Source organism: Sphaerodactylus townsendi, linkage group LG07, assembly GCF_021028975.2.
Source record: "Sphaerodactylus townsendi isolate TG3544 linkage group LG07, MPM_Stown_v2.3, whole genome shotgun sequence".
Classification (NCBI taxonomy): Eukaryota; Metazoa; Chordata; class Lepidosauria; order Squamata; family Sphaerodactylidae; genus Sphaerodactylus; species Sphaerodactylus townsendi.
Window position 1 is genome coordinate 17,259,506 of NC_059431.1, and position 17,322 is coordinate 17,276,827.

Here is a 17,322-nt window from a genome sequence, read left to right on the forward strand (position 1 = left end):
AGAGCATTGAAGCTCTGAAGTAGAGCTATCTACATCTTGACCTTTCCACTGGAAAGCCTCCAATGCTACTTATCCTCAGTTACATCGTTTTATTAAATCTAAAGGGGCAGATGGCATCAGTGCTTCTGTTTCCATTCTCACAATATGCTCAGGGACACATTGGCCCTTTCCGCACGGGCAAATAAACATGGGTGAAAGGTGGGTTACACAAACCCATCCTTACCCCAGCCCGTTCACATGGCTGGCTGTCCCATGGACAGTCAGCAATGCGAATGGGGCACGCACCTTCGCATGGAGGTGCAGGGTTTTTTGGGGTCCCTGCCTCCTAAGCACAGCTCGACTGACCCCCAGGGCCATGAAATGGCCCTTTGTCCCTGCGTGACTCCGCAGATGGGAGCCGGAACTGCGATTCACTGGTTGGATCGCAGCCACCTAATGCACCTCGCATCCACGGCCATTCGCTCGGCCACGGCTGCAAGGTGCGTTAAAACAAAAGGATCACACATAACGCAATTCTTGAAAAAACCCGGGTTTGGGGGGGAACTCGGAGTGAAGTTCCCCCCCCAACCCGGGTTTTATCCCCGCCTTAACCCGTGTTTCTTAGCCCATGCGGAAAAAGTCTTTGGTTGTGTGTGGGGGGAGGGGAATGAACACATATACATTATCTGTATTTTGTATATGTTGAGCAAAATCATGTGCCTTCATGTGTATTCTCCTTCTTCGAATGTCAGAAGATGACTGTTTAAGAGTAAGGTCAGGTGTAGCCTTTCGTTATCATCTCCACTGCAGAAAAGGGCTGAGAGGGTTTGATTTAGACATTTGTGTATTCTGCACATTTTCAGTTTTCAAAACCTCAAGCTTATTTGCGAGGGCAGGTCTATAATCAAAGTCAAATGATCTGTTTTGCTGGGGTTTGCACTGTCACACAGGTCCTTCCTTACAATGGAACGACACAAAGAACATCTTGACAGAGAGAGGTTACTTATCATTAATTGTAGTTCTCTGAGAGACTGAGCGTTGCCTCTCTATAATCACATTTGCTGACCCTTTTGCCTTTCCCCTCAAGTGCTGCTTCCTCGTAAGGAAGAACATAGGCTCTCTCCAACACAACTGCGAATGCATGATACCACAAGTCCCGTTGGGACTGAAAATATTGGCTGCCCTTTATCGCAAGTGAACTCTGGATAATGCTTGCAGAAGACCACGGGCATTCCCTTGAACAGATTTTGGCATGCACACTACAAAGATCCAAATGCTCATCCTTGCCTTCGATTGCTCAGAAGCTAAATTGTCCTTCGTTCAGAATTGTTATTTTAAAAGATAGCACAGGATCAGGCCCTGGTTAGTGGACAACTAAATAAAAGTATCATTGAAGGCTTTCACGGCCAGATTCAACTGCTTGTGGTGGGTTTTCCGGGCTGTGTGGCCGTGGTCTGGTGGATCTTGTTCCTAACATTTCGCCTGCATCTGTGGCTGGCATCTTCAGAAGTGTATCACAGAGAGAAGTCTGTTACACACTGGGTATAGTAAGGAAATAATGTTTAGTGAGGTATATATTGTCCAGGTCCCAGGGTGGGGAACCAATCAGTAAGTGTTTGGGTGGAACTTGCTATGCAAAGATGTGGTTGAGTGCATTGTATTGCGGGTGGAGTTATCAGTCCATTTACATTTATAGTCAAGGTAGGGAACCTGCGGCTCGAGAGCCACATGTGGCTCTTCTGCCATTGCATTGCGGCTCCACAAGTGGAGCCGCTGGCCCCATCCTTGCCCGCCCTGCAGGCAGCAGGGCGGACGTATCCATGCGCTTCTCAGAATGAGTGGAGTAAAAGGTAAAAAAAAACCCAATATATACAGTGTTATCTTTATTTTAAAAGTCAAAAATTATTTGCGGCTCCAAGTGTTTTCTTTTCCCATGGAAAACTGGTCCAAATGGCTCTTTGAGTGTTAAAGGTTCCCTACCCCTGCACTAGACACAGTGTGTAACAGACTTCTCTCTGTGATACACCTCCAAAGATGCCAGTCACAGATGCAGGCGAAACATTAGGAACAAGATCCACCAGACCACGGCCACACAGCCCAGAAAACCCACCAGAACCAGTTAAACAGAAGTAGATTCAGGTCACCATTTTCCCCCAACTTCTTTTGTTGAGCAGCTGTACATGTACAACCATGGTACATGCGACTTGATTATAATAGAAGTATACCACGAGCATTACCCTCGATGTCTACTGTGCTTCTTTCACAAGTGTCAAATATCTGACTTGGGCACAGAAGAAAAGAATGCCTGACCCACTTCTGTGCAAATCCCAATATTTGGAACGCCCTCGATGCTTGCAATCTGGATAGACTTGCTTTCTCTGGTCACTCGACAAAACAGGACAATGTACCTTTTGTGCATTCACACGCTAGTCAATATATCAAACTGAACAGTGAGCAGATCTTTAAGCCTGAACAGCTAAAGATTTTTTTCTCTCTCTCTCCATGTGTGAGAATCAGTAGGCATTGCACTTCGGGCAATTCGCTCGTTTTCATATTGGCAATAGTTGGTTTTTTGTATCCACGTTAGTTATGTGGGAATCCTTTCTCCATCCAAACAAAACGGGTGTGTTTCACCTTCATTCCTCCTCTACAGCCATTATTCAGTGTAGCAGTCGGCCTTGTTCAGAAAGTCCGGACTTCTCTTTGCAGGCATGGCGAGAATTTCTTTGAGCTTTCCCAGCCTGTTTGTTGTGTGAGACTTGCGCAAATTGGCCATCCATGTTCCTTGACATTTGCTCAAGAAATCTTGTTTTGTGGCTGCCTTGCCAAAAAAGTTCTGGAACGAGGGTGGCGTTAAGTGGGCAAATAGAGATTTACATACTCCGCAGTTGTAGATTGTTGCATCTTATTTCAGACTAGATTCACCTGGATACCAACCTGACAATGACTACTGAACTCATTGTTCGTTGAGAGGGGAGACGCACAGCTCTGAAAATAACCCTGGCTATGTTAATCCTCTCTTCTTTCAGGGCGCCTTCCGCACATGCAGGATAATGCACTTTCAGTCCACGTTCACAATTGTTTGCAAATGGATTTTGCTATTCCGCACAGAAAATCCAGCTGCAACGCGCATTGAAAGTGGACTGAAAATGCATTATTCTGCATGTGCGGAAGGGGCCTCAGAGAACTGATCTCTACTGAAGTGATACAGCTATGACTGAATTGTATCCACTTTTTTTGCCAGCAGGTCACACCTTGTAGGGTTCTCAAGGCAAGATACTATTATTTATTTATTTATTTATTTATTTATTTATTTATTTATTTATTTATTTATTTATTTATTATCTTAGAGGGAGTCCGGCCGCTCCCTCTTCTCAGGGAGGCCTTTAAATAAATTGGGTTTTTGGGATGCCTGACACTTTTGTACTGACTGCTGCTTTTAATGGATTTTATTGGTTTTAGTAATTGCACTGATTGTAATGATGTACCCCTGTGGATATTGTTGTGCACCGCCCAGAGCCCTTCGGGGACGGGGACGGTCTACAAATCCAAATAATAAATAAATTTTAAAAAATTATAATTAATATACTGCCCCTCCGCCGAAGGGCTCTGGGCGGTGCACAACATAAATACAGCAACGACAGATGGAGCACACAGACAAAAATACAAATTATAAAATAAACCATATAGGCTCCATTAGCCATAACACCGAAACCCATTTAAAATACAGCGTCCAATACAAATTTATCGGCATCCAACATTAAAACCCTCATTAAAAAACCCTCCCTGGGCTTCACTGTCCTGCTAGAACGGTTCCCCCTGCCCAAACTTCCATTTTTGCATACTAAATGAAACATCTAAGAATACAGAATTTCTGCAACATTTTTAAAGGTAAACAAATCTCAGGTAACAGATTCTGTGAGTGAGACTCACACAAACAACAAACATAGAAACAGAGACACCAGGATAGTGAGAGGTCGTTCAGAGGTCATTTGCCATTGCCTGCCTCTTCATCCTGACCCTGGTGTTCCTTGGAGATCTCCCATCCACATGCTTGTCAGGGTCGAGGCTGAGAGGGTTCGGCTGACCCAAAGTCTTCCGTGGCAATGTGTGGATTCGAAGCTGGGTTTCCCAGAACTTAGTCCTCCTACAGAAGTACAGACCAATAATCCAAGGGAAAGAGTTCTGATGTGCCCTTTTGCCAAATCTGAAGATGTTTATGTGGAAGGGCATTAGTCCATGTAAGCGCCCCATCTCTAGTCTGAAGTGCTACAGCCCAGATTCAGGCATCGTTCAACCAGAACAAGGTCCCTTCCGCACATGCAAAATAATGCACTTTCAATCCACTTTCACAGTTGTTTGCAAGTGGATTTTGCTATTCTGCACAGTAAAATCCAGCTGCAAAGTCCTCTGAAAGTGGATAATTCTGCAAGTGCAGAAGGGGCACTAGACTGCCATTGCAGGACTTGTATATGTCTGCCAAGCAATTGGAGTACAACTTCCATTTTTTCCCACTGGCTTTGATTAAGAGCATTTTGTGATCTCCAAAATAAGGTGGTCTTGTTTGACAACATATCTTTGTTCACCTGCACTAATGCATGACATTTCCAGCATGCATGTAGCATGTTTTGTCTGCATAGGAAAGAATAGGCAGTGTCACCTTATCCAAAATAGAATCCATCATGAAAAGGAAGTGAATTTTCCTGCTTTAAATTATTATATACTAAAAATGTGTGTGGACAGAGTGTTCAAACATGAGTTGTGTAATTGTGACTTTTCCCTAAAACTGCAACCGCTCATATTTTCTCCCAATCACTAACACACACACGCGCGCGCACACACCTCCAGCATCATATTTAAGTATGACTGTTCTGTCTGATCTTAATGATCTTGTAATATTTCCATTAAATGGTTGAAAAGGGGCCAAGCTGGCCCTTTGCTTTGGTTGAACGGCCCCTAATTGTCAGAATATACCTGGGATCCAATGGAAAGATTCCCCAAATTCTTGGGAGAAACAGCAGTGGAAAAGTGTAATAAATACAAGAACTGCAATTCATGTTAAAATTAGTAAGTCCCACAACCTTTTATGGTCTAAATTGTATGGTCTGCATCGGTCTAAATTTGAGGCCATCAGCCCTAAATGGTGATGTAATTTATAACAGCAGTTCGAAAGTGGCTTGTTTCAGTAAGCAAACATCTCATTGATTTGATATTGTAACATATAAAACTCTATCAAACAATTACCTTGTGTTTAATGCCAATTAATTGTGATATTTCTGCTCTGTAAGGCAGGATGTGATTCTTTAGGAATTCACACAGTGACCTTGCCTGACATCTCGCATTAATCTATGTTGACCTTACAAATGGCTCATGAGATATTTAATTATAAAATGCCACGTAAAGAATTTCTCATTACCGATTCACCACATCACACTTAAACGGCAGCTAATGCTATGTTTATAAAGTTAATGGGCTGATAAATCTGAATGACTCCTCCATCCTGAGTATGAAAATACTCAGTTCAGTCATTTACGCAGTGTATTTTTCAAACCGTGGGCCATCAATATAGCTATTAATGATAAGCATTTTGCACTCCAGATCGGTCAATATAATGTACACACACACACACACACACACACACACAGAGAGAGAGAGAGAGAGAGAGAGAGAGAGAGAGAGAGAGAGAGTTGAGGCACTGTATTTATTTATTTATTTATTGTTTCAGCTTTTATACCGCCCCATCCCCGAAGGGCTCTGGCCGGTGTACAACACAAAATATAGATAAAAGAAGTCATTAAAACAGCGATAGCAACAACAGTAGTAGTAGTACTAGGGCGCCCGATCAACCCTACTTTTAAAATGCTCCCCAGAAGAGAGAGGGAGGAGGGCGGCGAGTCATAATAGATGGTGGCCTAGATGAAAAGGCCGGCTGGGGGGGCGGAAATTTTGGAAATTTGGAAATATATTGGAAATTTAACTGACAAAACCTTAACCAAGAATTGACCCAGCCGAGAGGCTTCTCACGGTCGAGGAGGATTATCAGCTGGGGTGCTGGTTTCGGGCTGTATGGCCGTGTTCTAGCAGCATCCTCTCCTGACGTTTCGCCTGCATCTGTGGCTGGCATCCTCTGAAGATGCTCTGAAGATCCTCTGAAGATGCAATACAGATGCGAAATCAGAAAAGATACTCTGCTACAGAATATTCCTTATTCAAGGCTCCGAAACCACACAGCACCCAAACTTAACCAAAGTGCTGTCAGTTCTTGTCAGCTGTAGCAAAATCTATCTGCAGTTAGTTCCCGCCCACTCGTCCTCATCTATTTCCAAACCTTAGCCAAATGCTGAAGCAGTTGTTGAGATGATGACAGAGACCAAGTCAGTTGGGAAGAAGAGTTTGGTACTGATATTACCATGCTGAAGGTGCTGGACTCACTGGAAATTGAACAGGGCAGACTAGAATGCCAAGGAAACTGTTCCTTCCGCCGGCTGCTTCTCGTGGGGACGGATGGGCAAGAAATCAGGAAACGTGATGAGTTGGTTGTGGGGGTGGATCTTGTTCGTCACGTTCCGCCTGCATCTGTGGCTGGCATCTTCAGAGGTGTATCACAGAGAGAAGACTGTTCTACACTGTGTCCCTTATAACAGACTTCCCTCTGCGATACACCTCTGAAGCCAACCATGATGCATGGACGCTAGGAACAAGATCCCTGAATAGCAACCACGGACAGCCACAATAATCTGGAAAACCCACCACAACCAGTTGAATCCGGCCGTTCAAGCCTTCGACAAAACGTGATGAGTTCTGTAACAATGCCTTGTGGGCAAGAGAATTACCTTTGTCTGTGGTGGAAAGTGCCATCAAGTCGCAGATAACGTATGGTGACCTAGCAAGGTTTCCAAGGCAAGAAATGAACAGGTTTGGTTTACCATTGCCTGTCTCTGTATAGCAACCCTGTGTAGCAACTTCCTTGGTGGTTTCCCACCCAGACACTAACCAGGGTGCTTAGTTTCTGAGATCTGATAAGATTAGGCTAGCCCAGGCGTCTGCAACCTGCGGCTCTCCAGATGTTCATGGACTACAAATCCCATCAGCCCCTGCCAGCATGCCATGCTGGCGGGGGCTGGTGGGATTTGTAGTCCATGAACATCTGGAGAGCTGCAGGTTGCAGACGCCTGGGCTAGTCTAAGCCATCCAGGTCAGTAGTAGTTCCATTTTCATCATAATGTTTAGTCTCACAAGGACTGAGTAGAACCAACTCTGCTTAGCTTCTGGGATCTGACAAGATCAGGATTGCCCTGGCCATTGTGGTCAAGGCAAACTTTATATAGGACTGACAGTTTCAGTGAAACCCCGTGTTTGTCATCCCATCTAATTTCACTGAGAGGATCACTTCTGAAATGAATTACATAAGATTTTTTTTTATTTATTTATTTATTTATTTATTTATTTATTTATTTATTTATTTATTTATTTATTTATTTATTTATTTATGGGTTTTATGAGCCGAGACACCAACCTTGGTTGAAGACTCTAAGGCGATTACACAATATGAATTACATCTTACAAACTCCATACAAACAAACCCTCATTAAGTTAAAATTAAAACACAGCGATAAAACTGACAAAGACGGCGTCACACAATAAAACCCAATTAAAACCCTCCCAAAGAGGGGGGGGGAGCAGAATGAAGAAGTGGGTCCTCCATAGATGGCGGTGGGAACTCCAAACCTTGGAGGGAATAGAAGGGGCACCCCTCACTCAGCGACTGGACTTCTCAGCAAGGCTCCAGCGGAACAATCCTCAGTCTCTTGCAGGCTCCCCCCTGCAGAACTCACCAAGATCCCCTTGCGAGGGCCCAGACAGCTGGAGGGAGAGTGGTTCCACCAGGCCGAGGGCCAGGGCTGACAAAAGCCCTGGCCTCGAAAGTGGGAGGCCAGCCGCATCATTGAGGGGCCAGGAACCACCAGCAAATTGGCCTCTGCTGAACGCAGAGGCCGAGTGGGGACATATGGGGTAATGCGGTCCCGGAGGTACGAGGGTCCCAGGCCACGTAAGGCCTTAAAGGTCAACACCCACACCTTGAAGATGATTCGAAATTCAACTGGAAGCCAATGCAGGCGGCGCAACACAGGTTGAATATGATCACGGAAAGCGCCCCCTGTGAGCAAGCGAGCCGCTGCATGCTGGACCAGCTTTAATTTCCGGATCAAACGCAAGGGAAGGCCCGCGTAGAGCAAGTTACAATAGTCTAACCTGGAGATTGTTTGGGGTGTACCAAAAGACTTCACAGCCTACCCAAAAACTTCAGCGCCAGAAGCGCCAAGTATCACCTGCCACTTACAAAATGATTCCACGGCCATTGAGGAAGGTTTTCTGAAGTCACCCGAGATGAATCTTTCCCATGGCATCATTTGGAATTCTGTTCTAGTTGGCCACTCGGGAGGAGTCAAAATGCGATCTCGTGACATTTTAATATGTGTGGCGCAGTTTGCCTCCAGTAGACGTTAATGGAAGTTCCTCTGAAGATTCCAGCCATAGATGCAGGCAAAACGTCAGGAGAGAACGCTGCTAGAACACAGCCATACAGCCCGGAAACCACACAGCACCTCAGTGATTCCGGCCGTGAAAGCCCTCGACAATACGTTAATGGAAGAACTGGCCGTTGTGGGTTTTCCAGGCTGTGTGGCCGTGGTCTGATAGTTTCTGCTCCTGACATTTCACCTGCATCTGTGGCTGGTATCTTCAGAAGCATGACTTGCTGAGATGTACATCTCTTACGGGCACGCAGCCATTTGATTCTGGCTGTGAAAGTCTTCGGCAGTACATTAGTGGAAGAATTCGTGTTGGTTTTAATGGGGCTGGGCTGGGCTTGTTGGTTTGAGCCCGTGACGTGCAATACAAAAGGTTGCTTAGCTTGTTTATTTCTTTACTTCATTTACAATGTGTCTTTCTCCCCAAGATTCAAGACACGTTACGGAAGGTTAAGTTAATGTAATCAATCGAGAGCCCCATGGTACAGAGCAGTGAACTGCAGTACTGCAGTCAAAAGCTCTGCTCATGACCAGTGTTCGATCCCGACAGAAGTCAATTTCAGGCAGCCAGCTCAAAATTGCCTCAGCCTGAAATCCTTCCAAGGTTGGTAAAATGAGGACCCAGCTTGCGGGGGGTAAAAGTGTAGATGAGCGGGGAAGGCAGTAGCAAACCACCCGGCAAACAAAGCCTGCCTAGCAGTGGCGTACCAGGGGGAAATGGCGCCCAGGGAGAAATGGTTCTCCAGGCACACACACACACACATCCCACTATGCCTGGGGTGGGGCCGGGGGTGGGCCCCGCCCCCTCCTGGCTGCCAGCTCCAAGTCGACAGCCCCTTCTGTCCTCCCCTTTAACCACAATCAATGAAATGAGATACCTCACTTATAAACCTAATGGGACTCGCTGTCCCTCCCTCTTGGGGAGGATTTAAAAATGGGGTTTTGTTGGGCGCCTCTTATTATTCGTACTTCTGTTTTTAAAGATTTAAGTAATTAAATTTATGCTGTATGAGATTTTATGTTGTACATCGCCCAGAGCCCCTTGGGGATGGGGCGGTATAAAAATCTAAATAATGAACGAACGAACGAACGAACGAATGAATGAATGATGTGATTGGGATTGCATCAATCGGAACAGAGTGCAAGTATTAAATATGATATGTTACGCAAGCAGTAAATGACATCACATAACTAGAAATACAATGCACTGAGAACAAGCTAATGCATACAGCAAAAGATAACATATGTCATAACAAGTAGTAAAGCCCACGGTTCTCTTTGTTGAAGTATCTCCTGAACTATTTGGTGGATTCAGGTGGCCATATCAGCTGTGACAAAGTAGGAGGACATCTTCTGGATGTGACTAAGAGCCAGCGTGGTGTAGTGGTTAAGAGCCGGTGCACTCTAATCTGGAGAACCGGATTTGATTCTCCGCTCTTTCACTTGAGCTGTGGAGGCTTATCTGGTGAACTGGATTAGCTTGTGCATTCCAACGCATGCCAGTTGGGTGACTTTGGGCTAGTCACAGTTCTTCCGAGCTCCCTCAGTCCCACCCACCTCACAGGGTGTTTGTTGTGGGGGGGGGGGGGAGAAGGGAAAGCGGAATGTAAGCCACCTTGAGTCTCCTCACAGTAGAGAAAAGGGGGATATAAATCCAAACTCTTCTTCAAACTCTTCTAAGTCGAAAGAAAGCATTTGTCGTGGCGGAATAATATTAACAAACACCAAAAGTTGCTCTTTTGCATGAAAGAATGTATGCAACATTCATAGTGTAAAGGGTTATCCACCTTTTTGGTAACAATATTAATCATTCAGCAGCCTTGAAAAGTTAATTTTAGCCATTGGCCGTGCAGCTCAGAATGAGGGTCATTGCTGATCAACTCAGGCACATTGGTTGCCCCCCCCCCCTTCCAAAACTGGACAAACAAATTTGGACAAAAACGTTGATTGTTTGCTGCTTTCATAGCACTGTAATATAGTTTCATAGCCGGACTAAAAATACACTTAAAGCTTGGTATAGTTGGATTCTCTCCGTAAATTGAAACAAGTCTGAGCTAAAGCTCATTTACTGTCTTGCAACAGAATTGATCTTGCTTTCACATTTGATTCACCCTCTGCAGATTTTGAGAGGAAGAAAAATAGCATTGTTAGGTCAGTTTAACTAGGCCAGAGTTGGACGGGAAAAGATTGGCAAACTCGTTGTTTTAATTCTTTTCTCTTCCTTTGTGGCTGATTTTTATGAGCAACTTTGCTCATTTAAATGTGGTTTAGTGCCTCTTCTAACATAAATATACAAGCGGTGGTTTTTTTTTCCCCATCGAGAGGACTAGTTTAGAGAGTAGTGACACTGTTTTATATGCGTGCGAGTATTTGATTAAGGCACCCACAAGCCTAATAAATTACCTCCAGAGCTAGCTGTGTGCATTTCTGGGGACTTCACTTGGTAAAAAAATAAAAGGTTGATTGCTCCCTACGTATACATTTTTGAGCTTTCTTCCCTCTCCTGTATAGAACCACCAAGCAAGCAGCTGTGTTCATTCCCACTCACTGCAAGCCGTCAGCATTTCATCAGGACGTGTCGTTTCCAGCCTTGAAATCCTGGATATCTTCATTTCCCCATTTATTGACATCAGAGACTTTTTTTTTAATGATGAAATTATGCCATTGAGCATTTGTGATAGGAAAATCTCACTGCAGCGATCCCCATGCGTGGATACTATTGGCCCGCTCTGATGTTCATAGACTGATCTCCAAAATGTATATCTCTTGAAAAACAGGAAATGTATGGGAAGCAGTCCTTTGTATGGCTGTCACTGTTCAAATTTGACTGTTTACACAACCCGTGCTCACGTATGCAAGCACGCACTATGTGCTTTTCCACCATCTTGCAGTGACTTAAAATATAAATAAAAATCCTAATAAATTAAAATCATTTGTCCTTAAATTAAAGGTAAAACAGCGCAACAGCTGCAAATGGAATCACGTTAATATTAATTTTATTTCTTCATCCCTGAAAGCTCATCAAATAGGCATTTCGTTGTTTCTTGATTATTAACTGAGGTACAATGCCATATCTTATCTGATGCTGTCTCTGAACAGGACAATATCTGGCAGTTTCAACTGGCAAGGCGGGAGGGAGTTCTGTTATTTAATGTCATACTTCCATTCCATTTTTTTTCAGTTCTACACCTGCATTTAGTTCCTGTGTAAAGTGCTGATTTCCCCATATTTGGGGGCTGTGTGTGCAACAGGCCAATCATTTATGTAATAACATAAAAGCTATGCTGAATCAGAACAACAGTCCATCAAATCCAGCCTCCTGTTCTCACAGGGGCTGAGCAGTTGTCTCTAGGAAGCTCATTCAAGGTATGACTGCAACAGCATTCTGCTTCCCAGGCTCCCCAGCAACTGATATATGGACCCTCTGGTACTAGAGGGAGTAGATGTCCAACGTGTCTAGCAGCCATTGATAACCCCATCCTTCATGAATTTGTCCACTCCCCTCTTAAAGCCTTACAAGTAATCAACACATCCCGTGGTAGTGAGTTCCACAATTTAATTACGTGTTGCATGAAAAAGTATTTCTTGGATCTACCCTGAATCTTCCTCCAGCGTGGCGTAGTGGTTAAGAGCAGGTGCACTCTAATCTGGAGAACCGGGTTTGATCCCCTCTCTGCCACTTGAGCTGTGGAGGCTTATCTGGTGAACCAGATTAGTTGGTGCACTCCAACACATGCCAGTTGGGTGATCTTGGGCTAGTCACAGTTCTTCAGAGCTCTCTCAGCCCCACCCACCTCACAGGGTGTTTGTTGGGGGGGGGGAGGGAAAGGAGATTGTAAACCCCTTTGAGTCTCCTTACCCCGATGACCCTGAGTTCCAGTGCCTGGTTGGGGTCCTGATTAGTGAGTACAGCCTTGGGACATATTTCATGGGGCGGACTTTGGCTTCCTCTGAACCCCTTTTCACAATAACTTTGTTCACATATTACATTGAACTCATGTACCATTAACTTACAGTGTATACTTTGTTTTTTACGCACACATTGAGTAATTCTCATGTTACTTTCAACGCAGAACATGCGACTGCAACCATACCTTTATCAAGGTGCTGTCCACCCACGCCACTTATTTTTATTCATAAAATGAATTCTTGTTGGCACTTTTCTTACAGAATAATGTATGACATACGTGCAGCATATACAGTGGAACCTCGGTTTTCGTTGGTAATCCGTCCGAAAAGAATCGATGAAAACCGAAACCGATGAAAACCGAGGCCAGCTTTTCCATAGGAATCAATGTAAATCCAATTAATCCATTCTAGGCACTCCAAAAAACATACCAAAAACAAATTTTTTGGTGAATAAACATAGTGTTTAATGCTGAAAACAGTCACAAACAATGACACTAGGACCAGCTTCAGAGCCAGTGGACCAATGTCCCACCAGAAAGCTGTCCCAAGAGGTCTGTTTCTGACGCCTCTTTAAGATTTGTCTGAAGTGGGGCAAGACATTGTCATTAAACAAGTTGCAGACACGGCCTGCAACAGCTTTGTCCGGGTGATTTTTCTCCACAAACCCTGCAAATCGATGAAAACCGAGGCAAATCGATGAAAACCGAGGTAAAATTTTCACTGAAAAAATCGATGAAAACCGAAGGCAATGAAAAACTAAAGCAATGAAAACCGAGGTTCCTCTGTATATGCATTCACTATAGTATGCATAGGGCAACTAAGAATCTGCAGTAGAGTAAATTTCAGGGCTTGCCTCATATGGGGTCACTGACCTGGGGTGTTGTGAGCTGCTGAGGATAGAAAACAAAGTTTTTACTTCATCTTTCCTTTGCTGCTTCATTCTGTGTTTTGCGAGGAGATTCCCAAACAGCGCTGATATGTCATACGTTTCTGCTTACTGGATATTATAGACAAGGGAAGCTTTCATGGGCCGTTGTTACCTCAAGTTCTATTCTAAAGTTATCCTTGTGTCATGAACTTCAGTTAGCATTCATTGAAATCCTTCATCTTCAAGCTGAAAGTCCCTGGAGGGAGACTTGGTTCATCCTATAGTGCATAGCCAGCTCATTTTCCATTTTTTTCCAAGAAAAGGAGATAAGGCCCTTTCCGCATGGGCCAAAAGCGGCGGTGGCGGCGGGCCGGTAAAACAGCATTTTGGCGCCCGGCTCCCGCCAAAACGGTGTTTTTGAATCTCGCTCAGGGAGCGAGGTATTTTGGAAACGCCGGCTTCCATTCGGTGCCATGCGAACGGCACTGGGTGGAAGCTGGCGTTTCTCTCCCACCCCTCCCAAATGCTCCTTACCTCCGGTCGCCTTCTGTCATGTTGTGCAGGCCAGGAGGCATGCCCCCTGGCCTCATTCTCCAGCAAATTTCGCTCTGGCAAGGGGGGCGTGTCCCCTGGCCTCCACAATGCGAAAGAAGGCGACTGGAGGTAAGGAGCGTTTGGGAGCGGCGCAGCCTGTGCGAAGGCTGTGCTGCTGCCACCGCTTCCAGCGGGACCATCCATGCGAACGGTCCCGCGGGGGTGCGCTGGCATAAACTATGCCGACGCACCCCCCCCCCCCTAGTGCCCGTGCAGAAAGGGCCTAAGTTAGAAAGCACTGTGAGCTTTGATGCATTGTAGAAATGAACCCTAACATGATACATCCTTGGTAACTCTTATCTACATTTTCTGGGCTTTGTGTGATTGGATTTCTTCTCCTCTGCATTGAGAATACTGTCCTAAGTGTTCTCCATGTGCAAGCCATCTAAACCATCCTTCTTTCTCTCATTCTCTCCCTTTCTGAAACAGGATTTCTAAAACATTGTCTTCCGCAGAGTTACACCTTGGCAGGCATTGCTTAGCAAACAAACAAATACAAAACCTTTAATGGCATATAACATTGCTTAGCAGCCAACGAAAATTATTAGAATTGTCCAAAAGATAAGGACAGAATTAAGTGTTCTGGGGGGAAAAATGAATTGATAACATCTCATTTGTCCTCATTTTATTCTTCAGCGGGTCTCTCAATATTTGTTTACAGTTCCTGGAAGAAAAAAAACGCACCACAAATCTTAATTTGTGGGTCTGGCAGGGAAATGTGCTTATAGCATAGTTGAGATAAGCCACCTTCAAAATCGTGTACCCTTGGTCTTCGTCGTCTTCTTTACAGTCAAGCCATAAAAAGCTGTCAGGCAAATAAGAGTTGCACTTTAAGCCCCTTTTAATAAAACAATTAGAGTAATAAAAATATGTCTTACTGTTTTATTAATTTCATTGTTAGAACATAAAGGTCATTGGGTGATATCTTGAAATCAATTGGAGGCTTCCTCCCAGGGCTCAGAAAGTCAGGATCTTATCTCGTATATTTGCACTTAGGAACTCATGTTTAAATTTCATTTTAGTGACAAAATCAGCAAAGATTGCTTTATGGGGTTTTTTTTTAAGTTCTCTGGAACAGCCACTACAGACTCTGCAAAGCACACCATTAAAAGATCACAAAAGTGTGCTTCTTCCAACACAACCTCTCTCCTTCTTGGCTTGAATATGTCTGAGCATGTTGTTTTGACACTGATATTATTTATGGTTTAAGATAATGAGAATTTCTGCTCAGCAAGCCCACAAAGAAGTGTCAGAAGTTACCCTTTCAGATGGCTTTAAAGCTGCTTGAATAGACATCAACTTTGTGAAGGACTGTGTGAGTTGTATGAGACGCAAAGGGGAAGTTTATGCTTGCAATTGCTTGGGTTTTGACTTTCTTTTGGGTCTGTCTGCTTTTAGCTCTTTCTTTGTGCTCTGGTGGGAAGGATTTCTGCTGCTTGAGTTGAGTGATTTGTCTAAGACCTCTGTTGCCTCAGGCTTATGGGCCGAGCCACAGACCCCAGCTGGGTAATCAGAGTCCCTCTCTCTGATAAGTCACTCAGTTTTTCCTGGCGTGTGCAAACAGGGTGTACTAATGGGGAAGGTGCCCCTCATGTTCAGTGGTGAGGAGAATAGTGACTAGAGACAGGACATTTTCTGTGGTGGCATTTTACCTCAGGAATGGTCTCTTGATGCTCTCCTGTTGCTCACTTTTCTTTCTTTCAGACGCTGATTTATAGCACACCTTTTTACCCAGGTTTTAATTAGGGGTTTTTCTCTTAGCTTTTTAATGGGCTGATTCTATTTTATGAATAGTTTTTATGCTGTCTGTGTCCATTGGCTGCTTCTGTCTCCTTCATGTTGATATTCAAAGTTCAAAGTTCAAAGACCTTTATTAGGCATTGAAACACAGCAGAACTAAGTAATCCAAATACAGTTTAACGAGATAAAACAGGTACTCCTGTTTCAAAAGTGCATACTTCAGAGCGAAAGAGGAACCCAGGAAATTATTTCGTAATAGTGAGCAAGAATTTGGCCACTATGTCCAGTTGCTTGGGATTCTCTGTATTCAGAAGATAGTTCAATTTAAGATTAAAAAGGCTTGGATGGACCAGTAAGGGATCCCCTAAAAACAGGTTTGGTCTAAAATGGTTAAATTTTGGACAGACTAATAAAATGTGCTCCAATGACTCCTCAGAGGTTTGACAGTATTCACAGGTACGCTTTTGCTGTGAAGGTACCGTGAATCTCTCTGGGGAAAAGGTTAGGGGAAATGTGTTGGTTCTCGCTCTGGTAAATAGCCACCTCATCATATTGATATTCCTGTGAGAGCCAGCGTAGTGTAGTGGTTAAGAGCAGGTGCACTCTAATCTGGAGAACTGGGTTTGATTTCCCGCTCTGCCACTTGAGCTGTGGAGGCTTATTGGGGAACCAGATACCCCTGCCCCTTTCTCTCCAGTAAAGAGACTGAACGATGCTTACAAACTCCTTTCCCTTTCTCTCCCCAAAACAGACACCTTGTGAGGCAGGTGGGGCTCAGAGTGTTGTGAGAGAATTGTGACTAGCTCAGAATCACCCAGCTGGGATGTAGGAGTGGGGAAACAAACCCGGTTTGCCAGATTAGAGTCCGCCACTCATTTGGAGGAGTGGAGAATCAATTCCGGTTCTCCAAATGAGAGCCCACCTGCTCTTAACCACGACACCACTCTGCCTCTCCTGGCCTCATGTAGCAGAGCAAGGGTAAGATGGATGCCAGTCTTGAATAAGAGATTAAGCAAGGGCTTGATACCAAGAAAATCTGCCTGACATAATGACATCATTCTTACCCCTCCTGAATTCGGAATGCAAAACTTCAGACAGTTCCCCTTCTAAGTGCACAGTTGCTCACCTCTGGTTAATAACAGCCTCGCCTTGAGAAAGCACAGCTATCTCAGGCCCTTCGATAAACTTGCAAATGTCTACAGCCTAATCTTATCAGTGAACCTCCTGCACTGCCCTGGACCCTTTCCGTAATGGTACAAAACCTTAATCCTAGAAACCTTCTTTCCAACTATTAAGGGCTGTCAAGCTTCCTGAGTTTCAGCACTTCCCAAAGCTCATCAAACGTTGGGCTCTCACAGGTTTAATCTCTTCAAATCATTTCCAACACCGTTGTTCATGGCTGGGAATAGAATTTTGTATTGTCCCAAGGATCAACCCTCTTATTGTCAGAGGGTCAATTTTTCCAATAACCAGGACCTCCAAATGCATTGTTCTTTGCACCTGAACTTCCTCCTTGCTCCTAATGTTGCTTCCTATGAGAAACGCTGGCTGTTTCTCTTGGGCCCCTTCCACCAAAGTCCCTTCCGCACATGCAGAATAATGCACTTCCAATCCACTTCCAATGCACTTTGCAACTGGGTTTTACTGCGCAAAATAGCAAAATCCACTTGCAAACAATCGTGAAAGTGGATTGAAAGTGCA

The 17,322-nt window shown here is 44.4% G+C and overlaps 1 protein-coding gene across 1 annotated transcript in view; it reads left to right on the plus strand.

Moving 5' to 3' along the window:
* Positions 1-17,322, plus strand: part of LOC125436949 (WD repeat-containing protein 7-like) — a 232,635-nt gene that overhangs the window by 100,187 nt on the left and 115,126 nt on the right. The window contains exon 8 of the mRNA XM_048504332.1: positions 229-479. Within this exon, the coding sequence (XP_048360289.1) occupies positions 229-479 (251 nt within the window). The remainder of the gene's footprint in view (positions 1-228; positions 480-17,322) is intronic.